The sequence below is a fragment of the Geotrypetes seraphini genome, chromosome 2, assembly GCF_902459505.1.
Source record: "Geotrypetes seraphini chromosome 2, aGeoSer1.1, whole genome shotgun sequence".
Classification (NCBI taxonomy): Eukaryota; Metazoa; Chordata; class Amphibia; order Gymnophiona; family Dermophiidae; genus Geotrypetes; species Geotrypetes seraphini.
In genome coordinates, this window is record NC_047085.1 from 468925045 (window position 1) to 468952433 (window position 27389).

At 43.1% G+C, this 27389-nt stretch overlaps 1 protein-coding gene across 1 annotated transcript in view; it reads left to right on the forward strand.

Moving 5' to 3' along the window:
- PAXIP1 (PAX interacting protein 1) overlaps positions 1 to 27389 on the forward strand; it is a 104467-nt gene that overhangs the window by 24014 nt on the left and 53064 nt on the right. The window contains exons 3-7 of the mRNA XM_033931635.1: positions 12891 to 12934; positions 14191 to 14254; positions 23361 to 23474; positions 23947 to 24612; positions 25372 to 26041. Coding sequence (XP_033787526.1) covers positions 12891 to 12934; positions 14191 to 14254; positions 23361 to 23474; positions 23947 to 24612; positions 25372 to 26041 — 1558 coding nt within the window. The remainder of the gene's footprint in view (positions 1 to 12890; positions 12935 to 14190; positions 14255 to 23360; positions 23475 to 23946; positions 24613 to 25371; positions 26042 to 27389) is intronic.

Genomic DNA, 27389 nt, shown 5'->3' on the forward strand with positions numbered 1-27389 from the left:
GGAAAGTTGTCCTGGGGTTTGAGTAGTCTATCAAGACAGGTGGTGACATCCCGTACTCTGGCTCCAGGCAGACAGCAGACCTCCCTCGAATCCATATCCGGTCTGCAAATTGGTCCCTCGGTGCCCCTCAGCATGGAGTCCCCAATAACTATTACTCTGCGCTTCTTCTTAGGGGGTTGGTCAGTTGTTCCCGGAGATGGAGCTGTGAGTTGGGCCCGCTCCTGTGCTTCATCAGTAGGTCCTTCCTGAAGAATCTGGAATCTGTTCCTCAGGGTGAGTTGAGGGGTTGGTGTAGAGCTGACCTGTCGATGAGAGAAAGAAGAAGATGAGGAGATTGAAAAAGGTGGGGGGGTTTCCTGTGCTTGCCCTTGGAGGAGGTCACAAGCTGCCATGGCTCAGCGTCGCCAGCCATTTCCTGTATCCCAATTGTTGGTCTCAACGCTGATGACTGGGGTGTCCCGAGGATGGACTTGTCATGGGTCTGCTCGGTGATTTGGGACAGTTCCTGGACGACTCCATCGATGTAATCCTCATCCTCCCGGATGCATCTCAGGAGTTTCACCTCCTCCCTGAGGTTCCTTAGTTCCAGCATGAGGTCACTATCCAGCTGGTCTACCTCCTCCGTCTGCGTAGAAGCTGTAGTGTAGTGCTGGGGGATGGTCTCGGTCTGCACAGAGACAGAGAGAGAGCCCTCTGTCAACCGTCTTGGGTCCTCATCCTTTCGCGTGCAGTCCGTGGTCGCCTCCTGGATCCCCATGGCGGTTGGAATGCTGGGCTTCATTGTAGACTTGGCGCTTCTTGTCCTCCCTGCCATATCTAAGTTGTAAGCTAGGTCTGCCTGTCAGTAAGAGAGAAGAGAGAATTAGAAAAGTTAGAGAAATGGATATTTAGAGTATAAAAGAATAGTGAGTTTATTAGAAAAGGTTGTCTGAGAGTATGTGAGATAAGGGTGTCTGAGAGATTAAGAGAGGGTGGCTGTCTGTGAGAGAGTTTGTGAGTTAGGGGTGTCTGTGAGAGTTTGTACAATAGGGTGTTTTTAGAGGTCCTCTCGCCGCCCTAGAATGCCCTTGTTGTCTGTATGGACCGAAAAATATTTCAAAAGTAAGAGCATAAGTTAATGAACCACATGAAACAGGCAATTGAAATCGCCAATGTGAAAGCCTAAAAAGGGGTTCAACTGGTCAAAGAATGAAATAAATAAAAAACAATCAAAAGATAAAATAAAAAAATAATGATGATAATATTGATGATTAGAATACATCTAATGTGAAATAAAACTATGGGCCTCTTTTACAAGCTGGGCTGGTGAGTTCCGCACAACAAATTCACTGAAGCCCTTTAAATCCCTATGGGCTTAGGTGCATTTACCGTGCTGACCTGCGCTATTCGGCTTGATAAGAGGCCCTATATGAGAATACTCATGCAAAATAAAAATAGAAAAACAAGATTAAAAAAATCACAAAATGATAAATTACACAAGACAGCATAAACTATGTTGTCTTTGAAAATATCACTGTTATGGGCAGGGCTGTGGAGTTGGAGTCTGAGTCGAGTAGTCGGGACAATTTTGGGTACCTGGAGTTGGAGTCGTGGGTACGAGAAACTGAGGAGTCGGAGTCGAAGGATTTATCTACTGACTCCACAGCCATGGTCGTGGGATTCTTTAACTCACTTAGGGAAAGATTCTCTAATGTTTGTGGTAAAATCCGATGGGCCACTATTGTAACAATTTCAGAAAGGCGAGTCATTCTTAAAAAACCATGCATGCAAATGAAGTTTGTGGAGAGTTACTGGTGATAGCGATCGGCACATGTGCAGAATGCTAAAAATTAAAAAAGACCCCGAATCGAAGATTGTCAGGAAGGATGCCTATTCCCTCCCGCCATCGATTTCTTAGGTGTACTTTATTCTGTTTGCTTGTCTTATTTGTCATATTTGTTTGTCTTGGATTGATTGTAAGCTCTGTTGCACAGGGATTCTTTCTTACACATTTATGCACTAAAGAAATTATTATTAGTAATAGCTGTAGTAGAAGGAAACTCGTGATGTTTCTGCAGGAACTCGCTGTAGCCCTTTTTTGTGGCTTTGCACGGGGCAGGAGTATAGGAAGATTGCTCCTGTCCTGGTTCACCACTCGACCACCAGGGCATGCAAGGTAAACCTTTGTAGGGTATGGGAAATGAGAGGGAGATGGGGTGGTGCGGAGCTGATTGAGTCAGGAGATGAGAGGAGTCACTTCTCTCACAGCTCACCTGGACTACCAGAACTCAAGGTAGGCCCAAGAAAGGCTTGCAACAGGTCGAAGAGTGGTCAGGGGTGCAGAGTTGGCCGGGACAGGACACGGGAGGAGTCACTCCTATGTCGGCTTACTGCTGGACCACTAGGACTCAAGGCAAGCTCTGGGAGTCCTGCAATGAGTTGGGGAGGGGGCAAGGGGCACAGAGCTGGCTGAAGGACAAGGAGGGATTGCTCCTGTGCTGGCTTACCACTGAACTATCAATACCTATACTTGAATATAAGCCCTCAATTTATACTCAACTCAACTCCCCCCCACTTTTTTGGGAGGGGGAGGAGAAAAATGTTATCTCGGTTTATATTCAGATCTATTTATATTCAAGTATACACTTCTACCTCCGTATTCGCGGAGATAGGGGATCAGCATGGCCGCAAATACAGAAAAACTGCAAATAACTTTTTGTATGTTATTCACTGTTTTTCTGTAAAAAGCCTGAAAAAAGATACAAAATTGTGAATAAAATTACCTGTTCCTATCAAGAAAGTGCCGCGATTACCTCTGCATTGCTGAGAGGATCGATTTTCTCTGTTCATCGCTGGGATCTTCTTTTGATGTAAATTTGGGGGTAGAGCCTGTGCACGAAAAACCGTGGACAACAAAACCGCGAATACGGAGGGAGAAATGTATACGGTATCAGGAGGAAAAGAAGAGATCAGAGTTTCCTCTGTGCAGAGACCGACTGGCTCTGTTCCTTTTAGTAAATTTTCATGCACATGCTCAAGATTAAACTGCAAATGAGCAGTTCTGGAAAAGCGTTCCCAGACCAAAAAGTTTCTTGGAGGTTGCTAAGCCAAAAACAAAGACATCTTCATCATGTTTGAATAGATCTGAGCTCAGGGCATCCCTTAAATCTTTTCAGAAACATATGACAGTTACAAGCTAATCTGAGCTGAGTTTTGTACTGTTAAAGAGTTTATTGTGCAGGTCTGCATAATCTCCAGGACAGTGCACAACTATTACCAACTGTCCTTTCTTTGCATCAAAGCACATGCAATAGGTGACCCAGTCTTCCCTGGGCCATAGAAGCAAAGCTGATGTGCACATCGGTTCAGTGCAGAATCTTTTTTTCTGATAGTAGGCTCAATAGATTCCACCTCTTTCCAGAACCAAGAGAGGTTGCAGTTGAAACAACTAGCTTTTGTTCTGAAGGTCTCCAGTAGTCATAGCCAGTGCGTTTCCAAAACATCCGTTCTTCCCCCACCTCTGGTGAAGGGGTTATGATCCCTTTTTGTTTTTGGCAGAATCTCGGAGAGAGCGAGAATCAGAAGGCCTTGAGCATGCGCAGATGCTCAAGGCCCAGGCAAGAGGCAGGAACTTCTTTCACCGGCACCGTCACGTCCTGTGGGCTGCGTGCTGGTGCCAGATGGGGGGGGGGGGGGTAAGGCTGAATGCTGTTCAGGTGGGGGGTGCCGGTTTGCGGGGGGGGGGGGGAGAGGGTCGTGCGGGGAGGGGGGTGTTTGCGAGTGGGGAGGAGCGATGCGGTTCTCTGGGGGGTGGAGCAGCGCCGCTGACCTCGGGGGGTGGGAACGTATCAAGCGAGTTTCGCTTACTTCCTATGGGGAAACTCGCATTGATATACGAGTAATTTGGTTTACGAGCATGCTTCTGGAACGAATTATGCTTGTAAACCAAAGTTCTACTGTACTACTTAATGTTTATTCTACATAAGAACATAAGAATAGCCTTACTGGGTCAGATCAACGGTCTATCAAGCCCAGTAGCCCGTTTTCACGGTGACCAATACAGATCACTAGAACCTGACCAAAACCCAAAGAGTAGCAACATTCCATGCTACCAATCCAGGGCAAGCACTGGCTTGCCCCATGTCTGTCTCAATAACAGACTATGAACTTTTCCTCTAGGAAATTGTCCAAATCCTTTTTAAATCCAGCTACGCTATCCGTTCTTACCACAACCTCAATGTGTTCCAGAGCTTAAATATTCTCCAAGTGAATAAAAATTTCCTCCTATTATTTTTAAATGTATTTCCCTGTAACTTCATCGAGTGTCCCCTAGTCTTTGTAATTTTTGACGAAGTGAAAAATCGATCCACTTGTAACCGTTCTACTCCACTCAGGATTTTGTAGACTTCAATCATATCTCCAATCTTAGCTGTCTCTTTTCCAAGCTGAAGCAGAAGAGCCCTAAGCTTTTTAGACTTTCCTCATACGAGAGGAGCTTGATCCCCTTTATCATCTTGGTCGCTCTTCTTCGAACCTTTTATATTGCCGCTATATGTTTCTTGAGAAAAGGAGACCAAAATTGAATGCAATACTCTAGGTGAGGTCGCACCATGGAATGATACAGTCATTATAAAAATTCTTATGCTTGTTAACCATCTCTTTTTTAAAAATTAATTCCCAGTATCTTGTTTGCTTTTTTGGCCGCCGCCACACATTGTTTAAAAGGTTTCATCATATTGTCTTCAACAACACCCGGATCTTTTTCTCGGGTGGACCCTAGCTTCTGGTAACTGTGATTTGGGCTATTCTTCCCAATGTTCATCACTTTGCATTTATCTATATTATATTTCATCTGCTACTTGGACGCCCAGTCTTCCAATTTCCTAAGGTCTACCTGCAATTTTTCACAATCCACCTGCGTTTTAACAACTTTGAACAGTTTGTCCTTTGTGTCATTCTCTGAACTGCGTAGAGAGCCTCATTTACATTTTCTGCTCCACCTCCCTTCACTTAGGGCTGTCCTGCAAGTCCTCAGTTTCTCTCTCTATACATGAGATGGTAACATAATAAATGACAGCAGATAAAGATCTGCACAGTCCATCCAGTCTGCCCAATAGTCACACTCATTATACAATATATTCATGGTTAAATTGTCTTTTCTTTAATATTTCTGGGCAATAGACCATAGAAGTCTGCCTGGTACTGTCTTTAGGTTCCCACTGGTGGAGTTTCCATTGAAGCCCACCCCAGCCTTTCCTAACCATCCTGTTACTGGAACTTCTTTCCAAACCCTCCCTAGCTTATTCTAAACCAAATCACCATATGCAGGACACAGACTGTGCAGGATTGCCCGGTACCGGCCTTAGTTTGATTCATACCATTCATTTTCTAACTAGAGATCCTCTGTGTTCATCCCATGCTTTTTTTGAATTCCGTCACTGTTTTCATCTCTATCACCTTCTTCGGGAGGGCATTTCAGGCATCTACCACTCTCTCCATGAAAAAGAATTTCCTGAAACCTCAATTCATGTCCTCTAGTTTCACCATTTTCCTTTCTCTGGAAAAGATTTGTTTCCATATTAATACCGTTCAAGTATTTAAATGTCTGCATCATATATCCCCTGTCCCTCTTCTCCTCTAGAGTATATAAATTCAGGTTTTCCATTCTCTACTTATACATCTTTTGGCGCAAGCCCCATACTGTTTCCGTTGCTTTTCTCTGGACCGCTTCAAGTCTTTTTACATCCTTAGCCAGATACTGAACACATCCTTTCTTCTACTGGTTATCCCTCTTTCTATACCGCCCAACATCCTTCTGGCTATAGCCACCACCTTATCACACTGTTTCGTTGCCTTCAGATCCTCAGACACTATCACCCTAAGGTCACTCTCCTCATTCGTGCATATTGGTCTCTCTCTTAGCACATATGGTTCCGTCAGATTTCTAACTCCTAAGTGCATCACTCTGCACTGGATTTTAGTTGCCAAAATTAGACCATTCTTCTAACTTTTGCAGATACTGTTTCATGTTTTTCACTCCCTCTGGGGTGTTCCAGTCTATTACAAATTTTGGTATCATCTCCAAAACATCAAACCTTACCTTCTAACCCAGGGGTGGGCAAACCTTTTGACTCATGGGCCACAATGGGTTCTTAAATTTGACAGAGGGGCCAGACCAAGAGCATCTTTCTATCCCTCCATCCCCCTGTGCAGCAGAACCCTTGCCCAGCTTCTATCCTTCCCTCCCTCCCAACCCTTGTGCAGCAGAACCCTTGCCCAGCTTCCATCCTTCCCTCCCTCCCATCCCTTGTGCAGCAGAACCCTTGAGCACCTGCCCCTTCCGTGCAGCTGAACCCCCGCTGACCCTCCATCCTTCCCTCCCATTTGAACCCTGCTGACCTCAAGCCCTAAATACCTTCCTCCAGAGCAGGGTCGGGCCAGCAGCACTCTGAACAGGCTGCTTCATGACCTTCTCTTGTCAGGGCCTTCAGTGTGCCGTCTTACTGATGACATCATCAGTGATGCAGCAGAGGGATTTCCCTTATGGCATAGTTTTAGTCCCCATATCACTGTATGCTTCTCAAGGGAGATGTGCATCTAATTTACCCTTACACATATCACTCTATGCCACTCTTAAGGAGATGTAAACACAGGAAGGTGAAGTAGAGCCTCCCCGAAATAGCTTCTATATAAGAATTGGTTTTATATAAACCTTCCGGCCCTCAGAAGTGCCACCAAGTGTTAAATAGCTTTCATAACACTTGGCTTTATGCATCCTATCGTCACCAGGTCATTTTTTAAATTAATACTATTATAATAAATTGGCTATAGAAATAGTACTTAGCTTGGATGGTGGACCAGGAGGGGTGGATCGCCAACATGTTTCATCCTTAGGGGGTTTCCTCAGGGCAATGATCCCTCAATTTAACCGTGATTTCACGACGTGGCCACCCAAAAATATAGAAGCTATTTCGGGGAGGCTCTACTTCACCTTCCTGTGTTTACCATAGCTCATTGGTTCTTCTATCTGGATCAATTATCTCAAGCTATTAGTCAACTCTTAAAGAGATGTGCATCTAGTTTACCCTTAAATCCTAGAACGGTGGATTCTGCAATTACTTCCTCTGGGAGAGCATTCCAGGTATCCACCACTTGCTGCGTGAAACAGAACTTCCTGATATTCGTCCTGGACCTGTCCCCCCCCTCAGCTTCAGTCTATGTCCTCTTGTCCGTGTCACATTGGACATTGTAAATAACTGCTTTCCCTGCTCCATTTTGTCGAATCCTTTCAGTATTTTGAAAGTCTCGATCAGATCCCCTCACAGTCTCCTCTTCTCAAGGAAGAACAACCCCAGTCTCCTAAGTCGTTCCTCGTAGTCCAGGTTCTCCATACCTTTCACTAGCTTCGTTGCTCGTCTCTGCACCCTCTCTAGCAGTTTATATCCTTCTTTAGGTATGGAGACCAATGCTGGACGCAGTATTCCAGGTGCGGTCTGACCATGGCTCTGTAGAGCGGTATTATAACTTTCTCTGATCTACTCGTAATTCCCTTCTTTATCATGTCTAACATTCTATTTGCTTTCTTTGCCGCCGCCAACGGTTTCAGGGTCCTATCTATCAGTACACCCAGGTCCTTTTCCTGTTCGGTCTTTCCCAGAGTTACACCTGACATACTATACTTGTGATCTTTATTTTTTCTGTCTAAATGCATCACTTTGCATTTTTCCACATTAAAATTCATCTGCCATTTATCTGCCCACTTCTCCAATTGATTCAAGTCGCTCTGGAGTTCCTCGCTGTCCTGCTGCGATCTGATTGCCTGGCATAGCTTTGTGTCGTCTGCAAACTTGATGATTTCACTGGATGTTCCTTCTTCCAGGTCATTTATGAAAATATTAAATAAGATGGGTCCAAGTACCGAGCCCTGGGGTACACCGCTAGTCACTTTTTCCCATTCTGAGAACTTCCCATTTATGCCCACTCTCTGTTTTCTGTTCTCTAGCCATTTGCCTATTCATCTTAGTATATCTCCCTCTATTCCATGGCCTTGTAATTTCCTGAGAAGTCTTACATGTGGAACCTTGTCGAACGCTTTCTGAAAGTCCAAGTATACAATATCCACCGGTTCTCCACTATCAATTTGTCTGCTCACTGTCTCAAAATATTGAAGTAGATTCGTCAAACATGATTTCCCTTTCCTGAACCCATGTTGACTGGCTCTCATCAGGTCGTGTGTGTCTAGGTGCCGGACTATGCTATCTTTGATCAGCGCCTCAACCATCTTTCCAGGGACAGATGTGAGACTCACAGGTCTGTAGTTGCCTGCAACTCCTCTCGATCCTTTTTTAAATATCGGCATGACGTTCGCTATTTTCCAGTTGTCCGGTATCTGTTCTGTTTTGATTGACAGGTGGGCAAGTTTTTTGCAATAGTTCTCCGATTTAGAATTTCAGTTCGTTTAGGACTCTCGGATGAATTCCGTCCGGTCCAGGAGATTTATTACTTTTAAGTTTGTCGATCTGGTGATAAAATCTGGTCCAAGTCCACTTCTACTGTGGTGAGGCTGTCCTATACGACTCCTTTGAACACCGCCTCCCGTGTGGGTTTTTTCCCTTTTACGTATCTAAAAAAGGGCTTGAAATCTTTGGCCTCTCGAGCTATTTTCTCCTCCTAGACCTTTTTGGCAACCCTCACCACCTTGTGACATTTTTTTCTGATCATCTATATGTTTGTTCCAAGCTTTGGATGTTTTCGTGCGTTTCCACGTTTTAAAGGAGTCCTTCTTTTCATTTATGGCTTACTTCACCTCTTTGGTAAGCCATGCCGGCTCTCTTTTGCCTTTGGTTTTCTTTATTTTGGACATTCGCGGAATGTAGAGGCTTTGTGCTTCCGTGATAGTATTTTTCAGTAGGGACCATGCCTGTTCCACCGTTATGACTTTGCCCATCTTTTTCTTGATCCATTTTTTCACCATGGCTCTCATGCTGTCGTATATTCCCTTTTTAAAGTTAAAGTCGTGGTTGAGGTTTTGGTACCTTTCCCTTTCCCGACATCAAATTTGAAGTTGATCATGTTGTGATCGCTCGTCTCCAGTGGGACCCGTGACTTCTTGCCGGTCCCGTAATACCATTTAGGACCAAGTCCAAGGTAACGTTTCCTCTCGTCGGCTCTCCTACCATCTGTTCCAGGAAGCAGTCCTCTAGCACTTCCAGGAACTTTGCCTCCTTGCCACAGTTGGAGGTTCCCAGGTCCTAGTCTATCCCCGTGAAATTGAAATCCCCCAAGATTATGACATTACCTGTCTTACATTCTTGTTTAATTTCCTCTATCATTTCCGAGTCTGTCTCCTCCCTCTGTCCCGGCGGTTCATAGTAAAGGCCAATCTTTATGTCAGCATCGTTGTGTCTGGGAATCCTGATCCAGAGGGATTCCAGCTTCTCTTTCTCTTCCGCCATAGTCTCTCTCACGGATTCTAATCCTTCCCGAACATATAGGCCAATACCTCCACCTTTCTGCCCCACTCTATCTTTTCTGTACAGTTTGTATTCCTGTAGTACTGTGTTCCATTTGTTTTCATCATTCCACCATGTTTCTGTTATGCCAATGATTTCCGGTTTGTCGTTTTTTGCTATTGCCTCTAACTCTCCCATTTTGTTTCCCAAACTTCTAGCATTCGTATACATACATTTGAGTTCCCTTTGTGTTACCGTCTTGGACTTTTTAAGCTTAGCAGTATCTACTGTTTCTTCCACTGTATCCTTTTCTGCTGCTGTGTTGTCTTCCTCATTTGCTTTGTGGTCGACCCCTCACGTGTCTGAGAAGCTGTCCATAATTCCTTCTACGGGGCATCCTGTTGCCCGGGCCATCGACTGGTGGTCGACTGTCAGTTTTCCCCTGTCCTTTAGTTTAAAGCCTTCTTTATGGCCCTCTGCATGTTGCCTGCCAGTACTCTTACTCCTTCCTTGTTGAGGTGCACTCCGTCTTTTCTGTAGTACTTGCTTTTTCCCCAGAACGCCGTCCAGTTACGCACAAAGTCAAAGCCTTCCTCTTCGCACCATCGTCTCATCCAGGCATTGATTGCTTGCAGTTCTCCTTGTCTCTTGGCATCCGCTCTCGGAGGATCTCGGAGAAGGCAACCTTCACCTCTCTGGTCTTCAATTTTCTTCCGAGTGAGCAGAGTTGTCCCTTCATCTCTTTCCTGTCATACTTCCGTCCGCTCACATAGTTGGTTCCCACGTGGATAAGCACAGCAGTGTCCTCTCCCCCAGCGCTGTCTATGATCCTGGAGATCCTGTTGGTCACATCCTTCACTCTTGCTCCAGGCAGGCAGGTGACAATTCTATCCTCTCTCCCTCCTGCGGTGTGGCTGTCCATATGACGTACGATGGAGTCTCCCACGATGATCCCCATCTTCTTTATTCAGGGGTTCTTTAGGGGTCGTAGGTCGACATCCATGCTATAGGACCTATCTTCTCCCTCCTGCGGTACTCCTGAGGTTGTTTTCTGTTCTTCGGGTGGGGGGACGTCCCCATACAGTCTCCCTCTTACTCCTGGTGTGCGATCGCCCCTTATCTCTGCTTCTGTTTCTCCAGAATTTGCAAGGGTGTCTTCTCTTCTCTCGTCCAGGCCTTCTTCCCGAGTTGTTCGGGTACAGTTCTCCACATGCTGTTGGTGAGCTTCCTCGATGTATCTCTCTAGCTTCTTAACCTTGTCGTTTGGACTTTACTCCACTAGAAGCTTCTCCTGTTTGCGGATTTCTTCTTCAAAGTATGTAGGGCTCGCAGTCGGCGGGGTTTGGATGGTCGGCAGGCTGGATTAAAAAACTAAACAGGCTGGATATGGCCCACGGGCCATAGTTTGCCCACAACTGTTCTAACCCATCAGCTATGTTGCTCACAAATATATTGAACAGAATCGGCCCCAGCATTGATCCTTGTGGCCCTGCACTACTCAACCTTTCCTTTCTCTGAGCGAATTCCATTAACCACCACCCTTTGACATCTGTCCATCAACCAGTTTCTAATCCAGTTCACCACTTTGGGTCCTAACTTCAGCCGGTCAGGTTTGTTCAAGAGCCTCCTATGAGGAACTGTGTCAGTGGCTTTGCTGAAATCTACATAAATTATATCTAACACTCTTCCTTCATCTAATTCTCTGGCTACCCAGTCAACAGATTTGTTTGGCATAATTTTCCTTTAGTAAAGCCATGTTGTCTTGGATCTTGTAACCCATTTGATTCTAGGAATTTCATTATCCTCTCCTTCAGCAACACTTCCATTATTTTTCCAATAACTGAATTGAAGCTTATAGGTCTGTGGTTTCCTGCTTCATCTCTGCGACCACTTTTGTGAAGAGGAACCACATCCACTCGTCTCCATTTGCACGGAACCACTCCCTTCTCCTGGGATTTATTGAACAAATCTTTAAGTGGAGCCACCAAAACCTCTCTGAGCTCCCTCAATATCCTCGGATGAATGCCGTCCAGTCCCATGGCTTTGTCCACCTTCAATTTTTCAATTGACTACCCAAATGTTCAAGACTAATGTGTCTATTGACTATTCAATTTTTCAAGTTGTTCATAAACAGTTTCTTTTGTAAAAGGCACAGTATCCATGCCATTCTCATGTGTAATTTTGCAAGCCAATCACGGCCCTTCTCCAGGATTTTCTTCTGTGAACACAGGAACTTGACTTTTCTGCTCATGTTAATTTTACTTTAATTTCAGATGTTATTTGATTGCAAGGCTTTTTAGTGCTGCAGAGGCTCCCGGTTTTGGGACATCTCTGGCTGCAGAAGGATGCAGTCTCTAAAGGTAGAAGGATGCAGTCTCTAAAGGTAGAAGTCTGCAGCCAAGGGGCAGCCCGCATAGCCAGCTTGCATTAACAGTTCAGGTGTTCAGGGACCGTTCCCTTGGGAGCAAGGCTCGCTCCAGGGTTTTGTACGCAGAAAGCTTGAGTGCAGGCTGAGTAGCTCCAAAGAGGTTTTTGCTGGGATTGGGGCTAACTTTGTTTCCTAACCCCATTTGCGTGCATGCTAGTTCCAGTGGGAATTGAGGTCCCAGTCCAGTCAGGGGACTGTGGAGCAGTCCAAAGAAATAAACTGTCAGCTTTCCAGACTTGTTTGAGGCATAATTCCTTCCTTTCTCTCCATCAGTTGATTTTGACATCTCCATTGCCTCTTTCGTTGTGTGTTTGATTGTAGTTCGAGGCTTGGCTCTTTCTTTCCTTTTTTCCCCAGGTCTGACCATCTGCTTTGATACAAATTGAAGACTCGCAGGACAGCCCAGAGTGAAGGGAGGTGGAGTAGAAAAATGTAAATGAGACTCTCTAGTAAGGATCTCATGACCAGGGATTGACTACCCAAATGTTCAAGACTAATGTGTCTATTGACTAAAAAGAAGATTAAAACCCTACCATTCAAAAAATGCATAAAACCAAACTAACACAGCTAGATCTATCTCAAGCATCACTTGCAATACTCTCCAATCCTTAGCAACTTAAAAAATGTCCAAACTGCTCCTTATGTACCTCTAAATGTCCTGACAATTCATATGTAATCCGCCTTGAACCGCAAGGTAATGGAACTAATGTAATGTAAGTATTTAATCTTCCTCTTCACCTCTGTAGTTCATTGGAATTTAATTGGTCCTCCCCTACAGCCTTCTCTGAGACTTGTATATGTATGTAGGCGGTTTTCTCCTTTTTTTTCTTTTTTACAGGCTTAGGTCATACATCATAGACTTCCAAATTTGATTGAAATATTGTTGAGAGAATATTGAAGAACATTCTGTTGTTTGGTTTAATAAACCCCCAGAACTGCTTAGCTTGTTATTGTAGCTTAATCTACAAGTGTTTTAATCAAAATCTAATCTACAGAATCTTGATACTTTTACACTTTTTTTTTTTTTTCAGCCTTCCTGGGTGATTTTATCAGTTCGATGTGGAGCTCGTCTTCCGTATCCTTTCTGTCATTTCTCTGGTGTAAAATAGACTTTTAACTTTTTCACTAAGATTATTCATTCAAAAATGATAAATTCCTCACTGGTTTCTCAGTCTCAAAATTAACAGGAAATTAAAAAAAAAAAAAAAAAAAAGTTTGGCTTATTGATACTGATTAAACACCTTTGTATGTGGAGTATTTTTTTTTCACTCTTGCTACTTGATCTATCAAGTTGCAATTTTAAGTCTGATATCCGAAAAACTGCAAAAGTTTTAAAAGAAAAACAGAATTAACAAGACAGCTGTTAAAAAAGATGGAAATTATTGGTTTGTTAAACAAAGTATGTTACCTTTCAGGATACACTGGAGTCCATGCTGGGACAGGTTGGACGGAAGATCAGCTGGAATAACAGAACAATTTGCAACTTAAATTCAGTTTTGTGGATGTGATAAAACACGATCCGGAAGATATGGAAATAGAAATTGTCGTACAATATCCATATTTTGGGCCTGCAAAAAGATTCTGAAGGGGGAGGTTTTGAGGCAAAATTAATGTTTGAGAGGGGAAGCTTTAAAAAACGTAGGGGTCCTTTTACTAAGGCGCGCTAACTGATTTAGCGAACGCTAAATGCTAATGCGCCCATTCTATTTTATGGACGCATTAGCATTTAGCGTGCGCTAATGTTTTAACATGCGCTAAATCAGTTAGCGCGCCTAAGTAAAAGGACCCCTATGTTTTTTTAAAGCTTCCCCTCTCAAACCTTAATTTTGCCTCAAAATAAAATTAAAACTTAAAAGATTAAAAATGTTTAAATTGCAACTCTTTTTATTTAAGTGTTTTTCTGTTGGTTGTGCTTTAGATAGTTTTGTGTAGGGAACACTTTTTTTTGTTTAAATATCTATCCTCCCTTTACTAAACTGCGCTGGCGGTTTTTAGCGCAGGGAGCCACGCTGAATGATCCATGCTACTGCCTACGCTCACAGAGTTCCTATGAGTATCAGGAGCAGCACATCTCCCTGCGCTAAAAAACGCTATCGCGGTTTAGTTAATTAACACCTCTTGGTACAGCTTTATCTTTGTCAACTTTGTAAGCTGTCAAAGCTAGAAAATCGATGATTAGTGAAAGAGAGTAGCATTTTTTTGTGTATCAATGCAGAATATATTTGCTATATTAAAAGACAAAACAGCTTGGTATTGGAGATCTGATGGTCTTGTCCCAGAAATAGTCTATCACTGTTGCTCTTTTGTGAGCCCTTAACAACAATCATTCAGGGAGATTGGATTTTCTCCAGAATCATGTCAAATATTTTTTGGAATCACCGCTTGTCTCTCTCAGGTAAGAATCCAATTTTTTTTCTAATCATTGGATATTATGATCATTTTCTTAGTTCAGTGTTAAATGTACTGACTAAGAACTGACTAAGATTGCAAATTATTACTGTCAACTGCCGTCAAGTTGCAAATAGGAATAACCAACATTGAAATGTCTATATACAAATGCCTGAAGCCTAAGTATTAAGATGGCAGAGTTTGAATACTACAAAAATGCTGATCCAAGATGGCAGGGGCTAAGACGTGCTGAGAAGTACACACCCGATTAGCTGAAGCTCTTCTCTTCTTTTTTCCTTCTTGAGGCACTTTGCGGCCCGATTTGTTCTCCGATGCCGAAGAGGAGAGGCAGGAGCGCTGTCGGTGCCTCGCAGCGCTCCACGGTGCCGACTCTTGGCAACATAGAGGAGCTAGTGCGAAGGATGCAGGGATCTGCGACGTCAGTGTCTGATGTCAGCCCGCTGAGGGCGCCCGGATTGAGCAAGACCGGGGTTGTCTCTCTTGGGCCGGATACCACCCTAAGTCCAGACGTTCGAGCACCACTTCCACAACCCCAGTCTACCAGCTCCCCGAATGGTGAAGCAACTCCGAAGCTGGGGGAAGTACCCGCTATTGAGGCAGTGGAGATCATAATGGATAGCATGGAAGCAGAGCCACTCCCTCAGGTGGTATCTGCAGAAGAAGCTGGAGTTGGATCAGCAATGGGAGGTGAATTTACCCAGACGGAACACGACCAGGGGAACTGTTCAGAGGGTGAGCATTTCTACACAAAGCAAAAGTTTCCACAATGGGAGAAGCCCCCTCAGGTGACTTTGGATTCTCTATGGGATTTAATTGCTAATTTTTCTAAAACAATTAGCCCCAATTTCCAATACATAGAGAATAAATTGATACAACATACTAAAGAATTCAAGGGTTTAAAAGAAGATCAGATGAGTTCAAAATCTTCTATTCAAAAGCTTGATCAAGATTTAAAAGTGTCTAAACAATTATAAGAGACCCTGGTTAAGGACAATGTGAACTTAAGAAGGAAATTAGAAATATTGGAGAACAATTCTCGAAATAATAATTTGAGACTTATTAATTTCCCTAGATTACCTTCAGTAACTCCTAGGGAGATGCTTAAGAGATATTTGGTAGAAGTACTACAAGTTTCCAAAGAAAATTTACCTCCATTCTCTCAAGTGTATTATCTACCAAATAAAAAAAAATGGGCCTCAAGTACAGTTAAAAACAAGTCAAGCACAATTGAATGTATCTGAAATTCTGGAAACGTCTGATAAGGACATGGTAAATCCTTCTACTTTGATATTAACAGTAGCTCTATCGATAGATAAAGTATGGTTACTGAGGCTTTTCTTTAAAAATAAACAGAAGACCTTTCTTGGATGTAAAATTCAAATGTTCCCTGATCTTTGTAGAGAGACTCAAAAACGTCATCGAGAATTTCTTCTGAGACCCGGGGTCATTTTATAGAGGGCTACATTTTATTTGAGATATCCTTGTAAGTGTATTATTTGCCACCGCTCAGTCAAATATGTTTTCTTTGAGCCTCAACAATTAACTGCTTTCTTGGCCCTGTCCCGAATGGAAGAAGGGAAACCAAAATCAAGTGCTCTATAGTTTAAAATGTTACTCCTACCTCAGCACTATGTATAGCATATTCTAATAAAAATTATAATTTTCCTTAATTTTTCGCTTATGTGAATTCTTGGATCCCAATTATGGAGGACTTGAGTTTTGTTAGTTAAATATATTTTCTTTTCTTTGTTGTTAAGAATTTCAAGGTATAATTGTTTTATACATTTGGAATAATAGTAATTTCCATTCTGACAAACTTTCTGGACAAGTATATGCTTGGTTTGTAAAATTGAAAATCTATAAATAAATAAAAAGATGGCAGAGTTAGAATATATTGCACTAAATGAAAACATAGTTACAGTAGGCATCTCTGAAACTTGGAGGAAGGAAGATAACCAATGGGACACTGTCATAACAGGGTAGAAATGATATTGTAGTGTTAGAGTGGACAAATTGGTAGAGGGGTAGCATTAAAGAGGGCCTTGAATAGACTAAATTTTCTGCTGCACACAAAATGTATCTTGGAATCCCTATGGATAGAAATTCCATGTGTAAAGGGGAAAATTATAGTGATAGGAGTATATTATTGTCCACCTAGCCAGGATGAACAGATTGATACAGAAATTTTTTCAGAAATTAGGGAAACTAACAAACAGGGTAACACAAAATAATGGGTGATATCCGTTACCATTTATCCTTTTCTAATTCATATATAGACTACCTTTTACAGCTAGATCCCCTAGCCCAGTGATACTACTGTCTCTTTAAACTTTCAGTCACAAGCGCACGTCCACATACAGAACCGGCAACAATAATATTGGGAGAAAAAAAGGCCTCGGATCAGCTTCATGGGCCATAAAACCTCCCAGTAGTTCATTTCAAAACTTTTCTGATTCTGCCTAGGCACCAAAGCCTAAGGATCATTTAAAGCTGTGATGTTCTCACCAAGCAATAGTAACGGATATTAAAGTTCACTTAACTGCTATCATTCAACGGTTCTTTCCTACCATCAGATGATCCCCTGACAGCCACCCCCCACCCCCCGGTACCTTTTTTTGAAGATGGATGCAGAAGGGAAGCATGGTGACTCCACCTTCAAGGCTTGCCGATCCAAAATGGCAGGCCTTCCATCCTTGGTGCATCATGTGATGCACAGGGAGGAGCCCGAGGCCCTGATTGGCTCATATGCTTATGTGATGCACTAGGAGTAGCCTAAGACTCTGATTGGCCAGATCCCTAAGGCCCCTCATGGGAGTAGGCATCCCTCCAGCCGTCTTGCAGATAAAGGTATGGGGCGGGGGTGTCTTAGTGGGTTTTGGGGGGGCTCATGTGTTGGGAAGGGTGCTGGCAAGAGCGAGTGAGAATCCCTCTTGCCGAGGACATTGGGGGAGTGCCGGCTGGAGGAACTGGGCAACCCTCCTGCCAGGGATGTTGTGGAGGGAGTGGGCATCCCTCCTGCTGGGGATTGTTTTGCAGTTTGCGGCAGGAGGGATTGGGCATCCCTCCTGCCGTGGGGTTGTTTCAGGGGTTCTGGCAGGAGTGGCTCAGCTGATCACGACAAGGGAGTTTAGCAGCAAAGAAGTGCCTGAAATGTAGGCCAGAGTTTTTTAGGCCAACATTTCAGCTGCCTATCTTGGCGTGAAGCGCAGCTAGGTAGCTGCTTTAGTCTGCCTAATGCCACTTCCCGCATTGGCTACGCCGGCTTTGGCATTCCATGGCCTAAAGTGGTTACCTAGCTGCAATTCCTGGAGCCATTTCAGCTGCCTTATACTTAGGCGTTGGTAGGCGCTTCAACATTGCCGTTTCTGACTGCATTTTTCAGTTACTTAGGCATTGCTAGGGCGCCCTCCGATGCCTAGTTTAGGCGCTGGTTATAGAATTTCCCCCTAATCTTTCCTTACTCATTTCACTCCCCCCCACACACACATTTTTATTACTGGTAATCCCACAAAAGATGCTCAGATGTCCCCCAATGCCCACAGTGATGCTAACAATGTTCTCTCTAATCTATCCATCACTGGCTTTTTCCCCTCTCACAAGAGTCTAGTAAAGCCTATTTATAAAATTGAACTGTAATTGCTTGTAATTGGTTATAGATAAGCAAGAGTGCACAGCGCTATGGATCTGCTTCATATTTGTTTCCCTGACCAGCACTCCCACCCTTTCTTATATGTTAGTTCACTTTGGGTATTTGTATCTCTGAGCCCTTTATACAAAACTGTCAATATTTTTTACTCTTTCTTGTTTTTAAAGAATGCTACTTCCAGTTTAGTGGGATTCCTATATAGGTTGCTATGAGCATCCTTACTCCAAATCCTGCAACTGAAATATTGATAAAATAGAATTTTTCGGCCAATAGCTTCTGAACTGACTATGAAGGCGTAACCCACCCAGATTTCGACAGTTGCCAAAATCTAAGGCAGTTAGAGCATCACAGAAGTTGTGAAAGTATTTAGTGGATCCTGGACAATAATCTTGAAATTTGCTTTGTAAGAAACTAGGAAAAGAAGACATCAATGGAAGTCTGAGGTCCCGCTATTGTTGGAAGGGCCAAACCATTTATTCTCACTCTTTTTAGGTTTTTTGTTTTGTTTTGTTTTTTTACAGCTAACCTATCCCTCATATCTAAATAAAGCTTTCAGTTGGTGTTCTTTATTTGTGTGCATATGTATTCTAACAAATTAACCTATGACACTATTCTTTATATAATATTTAAGAATAAGGTAATACTCAATCAAGCATTTTATGTTTGCTAGAAAGTAAACTTCATACATTAACACCTTGTTCTTACATAAATTTCATAGGTGATCTTATCCTCGATCCTCAGCGAGGCCACCTCCCACTTAGCGTTCACTCATAGTAGGTGGCTTTAAGCCTCAAATCGTCACTGAATCGATTTATTTTTATATTTGATTTTTAGTTTTTTAATTCTCTTATTTGGCCTTTTTTTAACTTTTCGTAATATATAGCGTTCTATTTTATTATTTGTACAATAAGGGGCTCATAATCGAAAGAGAAAAACGTCCAAAAACCGGCCTAAGTCGGCACTTGGACAAACATTGTCAAAATACGTCCAAGTGCCGATAATGAAAATGGGTTTTGGACATATTTCTAAACTACCTAGGCCTTCATAGTGCCGCTGACCGACCATAGTTAAACGTGGTGTTTCAGGAGGAGTGTCGAGGGCGGGATTTGGATGGGACATGGGCAGGCGACTTAGTCGTACTGCATGTATAACCGAAAGTTATACAGCACAGGATCAACAAAACTTGGACGTTGTGACTTTGACCATTTAAAACATGGTCTAAGTCACAAAAATCCACCTAAAGTGACCAGATAAGCACTGCAAACACATAATACAGACCCCCCACACACTACCCCAATGATCACCGACCCCCCCCCCCATAAAAATATTAATCACACCTTGAAAATTGTGCCTACAGAACATCATCACCTGGCAGCCTGGCATAGGAAAGCCCAGTCGTGCTGCACAGAGGTGTCTTGGGGGTGGGTTAGGGACCCATGGAAAGGAGGACCCATGCCCATAAGCCCCTGGAATCACTGCATTGATATTGAAACATGTGCACTCCCCTATACACCCCCAAACCCCTTTTTTACTGGCATATAAGTGGCTCCTGCAGCCATAAGGGCTATTGGGGTGGTAGATAAGTGGGTCTAGGGGATTCTGGAGGTGGTTTGGGGGGCTTATCAGTCATGTATGTCTAATTGGTATAAAGGTTTGTCTCCTTGTTATTTTTAAATTTTTTCTGTACAACGCTTTGTACCTTTGGATAAGCGTTTAATCAAAAACTTGAATAAATTTAAATTTAAACTTAAAAACCTATAAGGGAGCTGTAGTGAGAAGAAGCCATGGCACCCTTTTTGTGAAGTTCACAGCAGTGCCCTGTAAGGTAACCCACTATTTAGGTGCCATGTCTGGGTGTTCAGTCCATCACTTTGCAGACTCCTCCCATGTCCAACAGGACTTGTTCTAGGCGTTTTTGACTTGGACGAAAAGTTGGACGAAAATGTGGTATAAAGATGGACGATTTAGCGACTTGGACGATCAGATCTGTAGGACATATAATTAGACGATTTTCGAAAGAAAAAAAAATTTGGACGTATTTTTTGAAAATGTGTCCTAAGCTGTTTTTTTACTTTGGACGACTTGCGAGTTAGATGAACATAGACGTAGACGTCCCTTTCGATTATGCCCTTCCACGTACTTAGTTGTGTGGTCATAAATCAAATGGGGGAGATATACCGACATGTTTCACCCATGTGTTTCCAACAGTTTTTTCAAGGTTATCACTCCCTATGATTACACAAAGCGCATGCTTAATTTCACATCCAGCCCTTACATATAAAACCAATTAATAACTTAATCAACTGTTTTATTTAAAACCTTTATCCCCTACTATCTTACCTCATAAATAACATACCATTCTAACAAACCACTACTTGGTTCAGCAAGAATGGGGAATCTACTTCCGATTTCCTGTTTTAAGTCCATCCTGGCTTCGTCAGCTAGCGTGATCCAAAAACACTTTAACTTGCTGTGATAGATGCTGTGTATAATTAATACGGTATTGCATTTTCATCAATAGTAACCAATTTGGTAAGATGCTAATAAGTCAAACATAGGCAAAAGACAATTACAGCAATAAAAATATTCAAACAATGATACAAAGTATGGCAAAGTATGCTGTCAACACAATACACAATAAAACATTTTAGAGTGCAAAGTCAGAATATACAGTAAAACTTTGGTTTGCGAGCATAATTCATTCCGAAACCCATGCATATAATCCAAAACACTCATATATCAAAGCGAATTTCCCCATAAGTAATAATGGAAACTCAGACGATTCGTTCCACAACCTAAAAACTTTAATACAAAATACTATACGTACTTGTATTGCAAGAGGCAAGTAACCTTGAAAAGGACTTGGATGTGCTGGTGGACACAACAATGAAGTCAACAGCACAATGCGCAGCAGCCTCAAAGAAAGCAAACAGAATGTTGGGTATTATTAAGAAGGGTATTACAACCAGAACAAAGGAAGAAGTCATGCCTCTGTATCGCACGATGGTGTACCTGCATCTGGAATACTGTGTCCAATATTGGTTGCCGTACCTAAAGAAGGACATGGAGATACTTGAGAGGGTTCAGAGAAGAGTGACAAGAATGATAAAAGGTATGGAAAACCTTTCATACGCAGACAGGCTAGAAAGGCTGGGGCTTTTCACCCTGGAGAAGCGGAGACTCAGAGGAGACATGATAGAGACTTACAAGATCATGAAGGGCATAAAGAAGGTGGAAAGGGACAGATTCTTCAGCCTATTGGGAACTACAAGAACAAGGGGGCACTTGGAGAAATTGAAAGGGGACAGGTTTAGAATCAATGCTAAGAAATTTTTCTTCACTCAGAGGGTGGTAGACACCAGGAATGCGCTTCCGGAGGATGTGGTAAGACAGAGTACATTAAGGAGATTCAAAGAGGGATTGGACAAGTTCCTAAAGGATACGGGGATTGAGGGATATAGATAGAGTTAGAGATAGGATTATGGAAGGGTATAGATAGAAGAATAATGGGGATTGAAAGGTTTTAGACAAAGGATCACTTACAGGTCATGGACCTGATGGGCCGCCACGGGAGCGGACTGCTGGGCGCGATGGACCCCTGGTCTGACCCAGCGGAGGCAACTTATGTTCTTATGTTCTTACCTCTCTTGTTTAGAACAGTCACTACATTCCTGCAGTGTCGGAGAGAGAAGAACCATCGGCTCAATTGTGATGTGATGTGTGTATGTTATATGTACTTGTATTGCAAGACATTGCTTGTTTATCAAGTTAAAATCTAATTCAATGTTTTGCTTGTCTTGCAAAACACTTGCATACCAAGTTACTTGCAATCCAAGGTTTTACTGTATATATAGACAAGACAGAGTAACATGAATTAGAAAATAAGGTGACTAATTCTAGTGCGACAGACACTTCATTCCTGTGCGTGTGGGTAGTCGGGCCCTTCCCGTGAGAATTCTTGTAGGGAGCGTCATTAGCATTCTTTTGCTTCGCTACTCCGGAGGAGGCTCAGTGGTAGTTATCAGATCACGTGATGTATTTTGGAGAGGTTGTGACTTCTTACATATTAATTCTCTTGAAACATATGAGGCGGATGTGATGCTGTATTGCAGGGGTGTCCAATGTCGGTCCTCGAGGGCCGCAGTCCAGTCGGATTTTCAGGATTTCCCCAATGAATATACATGAGGTCTATTTGCATGCACTGCTTTCATTGAATGCTAATAGATCTCATGCATATTCATTGGGGAAATCCTGAAAACCCGACTGGATTGCGGCCCTCGAGGACCGACATTGGACACCCCTGCTGTATTGGATCAGAATGAGGCCTGGATCTATAAACAGACTGGAGTAAAATTGTGGAATACCCTTGGGCAAATTCGGAAATGCAGTGATAGGAGTTTATTCAGAAAATTGTTAAAAAAGCACAACTATTTGTTGATGTGTTTCTCTGAACATTGATTTTTATTGTAAGAATTGAATGCTTCTGTTTTAACGTTTTATGTATGTAATCATTTTGTAAACCGTTTTGATATAAAACGGTATAGAAATTTTTTAAAATAAAACTTACTTTATTATATTTTCTTCGGTTTGTTTAATTTCTGCTCTCTGTTTTACTTCCTTTATTTATATTTCTTTTACTTTCAGCTTGATATTGTATTTATGTTTATTTTGTTAGATGTAATACTCTACTCATATTACACTTCCCCCTCCCCATTCACGGTTTCAACACTCGCGATTTCACATATTTGTGATTTTTTTTGGGGGGGGCAGGGGACCCCCCCATAGTATAGCACATTCCTACCTCTCTCCAGCCTTCCCCCCGCCATCCTGGCCTTACCTGGTGGTCTAGCGGGCTTTCGGGGCAGGAGCGATCTTCCTACGTTCCTGCCCCGTGTAGACCGCCATTAGGAAATGGCTGCCGTGAGCTCCCCAAGACTACGGGAACTCACGGCAGTCATTTCCTATTGGCGATCTGCACGGGGCAGGAGCAGAGGAAGATCGCTCCTGCTCCGAAAGCCCGCTAGACCACCAGGTAAGGCCAGAATGCCGGGAGGGAGGCGGGGGTGGGTCAGAGTCGGACGAGAAGATATTTGCGATTTTTCCCTATTTGCGGTCCGGCTCTGCCCCTATCCCCCGCGAATACCGAGGGAGAAGTGTAATTTATTATTCTTTTGGGTTCCTTGTTAACAACGTTTTAAGTTTCTCGGGGGGCTCGTCTTCCTTTTTCCCTCTTTTCTATTTATCTTTATCTAATTGATGTTTTTCTCTTAGACTTTTTAGTTAGATTGTGAGCTCGTTTGGGACAGTGAGGGTAGCTACAATACATGTAAAGCCGATTTAGCACTGTGAATGTAGCCCGTTCTTAGAGGAGAACGGGATATAAATGTAAATAAATAAATATGCTCTTTGTGGTGATCTCTCAAACCTATATTTAATTTTCTAATAGGTTTCACCTGAAGATCGCAGTACACTGTGGGCTTTGATAACATTTTATGGAGGGAATTGCCAGTTGAACTTCAATAAGAAGTGCACTCATTTGATAGTGCCTGAACCAAAGGGGGTAAGATTGATTGAACTGTACTTGAGGTGTTGGTAACGAAAACTTTTGTTGCCATAAAACAAAACAAGTTGATCAGTTTTCATTCTGAGAAAATGCAGTGGTTAGATTTTTTTTTTTTTTTTTAGTTTATGTGAAGCAATGCAAATCTTAAGTGACACACTTTTTTTTTTAATATTCTTTATTCATTTTGAAAACTTACAGCAAGCGTACCGGAATATATCATTAGTTAGAACAATAACACTTGTAATTCTCATATAATTCTAAAAACATAAAAATTATATCCCATCCCACCCACCTTCTTTCAAATATTACAATCAATTATATCATAAATATAATATAGACACATAATTTAGTGAAATTTCCAGAAAAACTCCCTCCCACCCCCCAATGTGTACATATATTCATCCAAGGAAAATGATGTGACACATTTAAAAAAAAATTATTTTGAGATTTTTGTTTTTGTTTTTTTCAGGAGAAATATGAATATGCTTTGCGACGAGATAGTATTAAACCTGTGACGCCAGATTGGGTTTTGGATTCTATTTCGGACAAAACTAAAAAAGAAGAAGCATCTTATCATCCACGTCTGATTCTGTATGAAGAGGAGGAGGAGGAAGAAGAGGAGGAGGAAGATGAAGAGGAGGAAGAGGTAGAACACGAAGAACTAGATTCCCAAAATGAAGCCAGTGCAGATGATAAGTTTTCAAACAAATCTAGCCCTGTCACGTCACGAGAAGGATCTCCTTTGAGTAGTTCAGGTTTTTCACCAAAACAGAGCAATTCTGAGAAAGTTAAAAGTGAATTAATGTTCGATGATTCCTCAGACTCCTCTCCTGAGAAACAAGAACGAAATCTGAACTGGACACCAGCAGAAATTCCACAGAATACCACCGCAAAGCGTCGCTTGCCTCAAGGGAAAGACTCTGGCTTGATTAATTTGTGTGCCAATGTTCCTCCAGTGCCAGGTAATATTTTGCCTCCAGAAGTGCGAAGTAGTTTGATAACTTCAGCGCCAGGTACTCAGAATTCCGAGAGACCAGAAATCATGGCTGCTTGGAGCCCAGCAGTGCGGACCTTGAGGAACATTACAAATAGTGCTGATATTCAGCAGATTAGTCGACCATCCAATGTGGCACATGTAAGTAACTTGAAGTTTAATTCTGAAAAGTACATTATTTTTTTTTAAGCTGTTACTTGATTAAACACAGAGTCGGTGAATAATTTACTATACTAACAAAAATGAACAACTAGGATTCTTCCAATTATTTTGTGCAGAAGTGCTGCAGAATCCTTTTTTGGGTGGGAGGGGGGCGTAGCTTGGCGCTGAGCTGCGGTAGAGACTTTTACTACCAGCCGGTGAGGTAAATGCTCCAATGCTTATGGAATTCCTATGAGGTGTTCAAGATGCAGGCTTTATTAAAAATATACAATTTGATAATCTACATAAAATATATCTAGGACCTAAACCATTGGGAATTGTGGACCCAACACAGTCCGTGTTTCCACAATGTTGTGTTCCTCAGGGGTCCCTAAAAGTCCTGATATGAGAGCACGTGGATTGAAAACTGAAAACGAGGCTGAGTCGTAACTCTGCGCGGATGAGGATTCACAGTTCCCAGTGGTTCCGGTCCTAGATATGCGGATTATCGAATTGTATATTCTTAAATAAAGCCTGCATCTTGAACATCATCTCCACAGAGTTTCCGTTTTCGCTGGATTTGCAATTTCGGTGGGATTAAGGGCCAATTTTTTTGTTTGTGGAAATGCACTCGACGCCTCTTCACAAAAAATTAAGCCCTTGCCTTTGTTTAAAAAAAAAAAAATGGTCTCGTCTTCTAAAAAAACGCTCGTTTTTCTTCCTTTCATGACAAGTCATAAAAGTATCATCTTTCTCTAGATCTTACAGTCTCTCTCGGCATCTACCAAAAGCTTAGAGCAGCAAGTAAATCATAATCCGCAAGGACATTCAAATGCCATGCTGTTTAATCAGTTAAAACAGCTCGCTCCAGAGACGCATTTGTTGCAACCGTCGCATCAAACTGCACAACAGCATCACCACCCTTTGTTACACCTTCAGCCGCAACAACTTATGCAGCTACAGCAACAACAGCAGCAGCAGCAGCAGCAGCAGCAACAACCACCGCCGTCGCATATTCCTCAGCCAGCGTTTGTGCAACAACCGCCGCATCAGTTTGCGCAAGTGCACCAGCAGCAACCATTTCCACAACAGCAGATACAGTTTTCGCAGCCGCCGTTGCACCCTCAGCCGCTGCATCGTCCTCCACAACAGCTGCAGCAGTTCCAACAGCAGCATGCTTTGCAGCTGCAGCAGCTGCAGCAGCTGCAGCAGCAGAACCTTCAACAGCAGCAGCAGCTGCACCAGCAACAGATGCAGCAGCAGCACTTGCAGCGTTTACAGCAGCAGCAGCAGCAGCAGCTGCAAAACCAGGCCCCACAGCATCTGAGTCAGGCACCGCAGCAGCTTCAGCATCCAGCTCCGCCGCAGCCGCATCCGCAGCTGAATCAGCAAGCCCATCAGCTGTTTGGGCACGATCCAGGGATAGAGCGTAAGTGGGAGACGCTGGCAACGCATTCATGCGCATTTACTTTAGAACACAAATGCTTTTACAAAATGTTTTTGTGTTGTGCGCATTTGATAGTACAGTGCTCCCCCGGTCGGCGATTCACAGTCCTGGTATTTTCCGGCCGCGAACGACCAGGCAGGAGAGAGCAGCCGGAGCGCCGGCAAGTGAAGGAAATCACTCGCCGTAAGCTCAGACTGCCTCTTTTTGCATTAAAGTCGGGCCTCACCAATCAGGAGCTGCGTGTCAAAGCAGCTCCTGATTGGTGAGGCCCGATTTTAGTGCAGGAAGAGGCGGTCGGAGAATACCACGAGTGATTTCCTTTACTTTGCCAGCGTTCTGGCTGCCCTATCCTGTCTCCCCCGCTGAAAACCGTATTTGCAGTTTTTCAAGATTCGCGGGGGGTTCCTGGAATGGAATCCCCGCGAATATCGGGGGAGTACTGTACTGCAATATGAAATGCAAGCTCTGTATAATGCAATGTAATCATAAAATCTCTCCGACCTTTGAACATGTCATTTAACCTTTCTGCACAGTGCACAGCAGCTGTCAGATATTTAAATGATTATGGACAGTTCACAAAAACGAAAGTGGCTTTATATGACTTCTGTTTTTGGAGGATTTAACAAGTTTCCTAGACAGTTAATGAATAATACAAATAAACCTACATTTTACTTTTGAATAATGTTTGTTGAAAACCTAGATAGACATGCAAACGAGTAAAGTCAATCAAGGAGAGATCTTGCAGCAGTAAATGACACTGTCCCTGCCACCCATTCTTCTGCAGGAGGGAGGAGGCAGGCAACAGAGCAAGAGTTTCTTGGCCACTGTCATCTACCACCAGATAGAATTAGGTTTGAGTAGGCTATTACCGTATACACTCAAATATAAACTGAGATTTTGAGGCCCCAAAAATGTGGGTCTTGGTTTATATTCGGGTCAGCACCGACCAGCCCCCTTCCCGAACCTGTTGTAGGCCTCCAGCAGTGGGTTGGGACAGGAGGGATCCCTTCCTTCTCCTTTCCCATCTGACTCTACTGACTTTTATCTCCCTCCCCCTTCCCGGTATACCTTTTAAATCCCTGGTGGTTCAGTGACAGCAGGGATCCCTCCCATCCCTGTCCCAGCCAATTCTAAGAATTTTTACCTCCCTCCCGCCTCCCCCTCGTACCTTTAGAATCCCTGGTGGTCCAGCAGTGATCTGTGGCAGGAGCGACCTTCCTTCGCTCCTGCCCATGCAGAGCTGCTAGCTGACTGGCTGCCGCAAGTTCGTGCAGGACCACGAGAACTTGCAGCAGCCAGTCAGCTAGCAGCTCTGCATGGGCATGAGCGA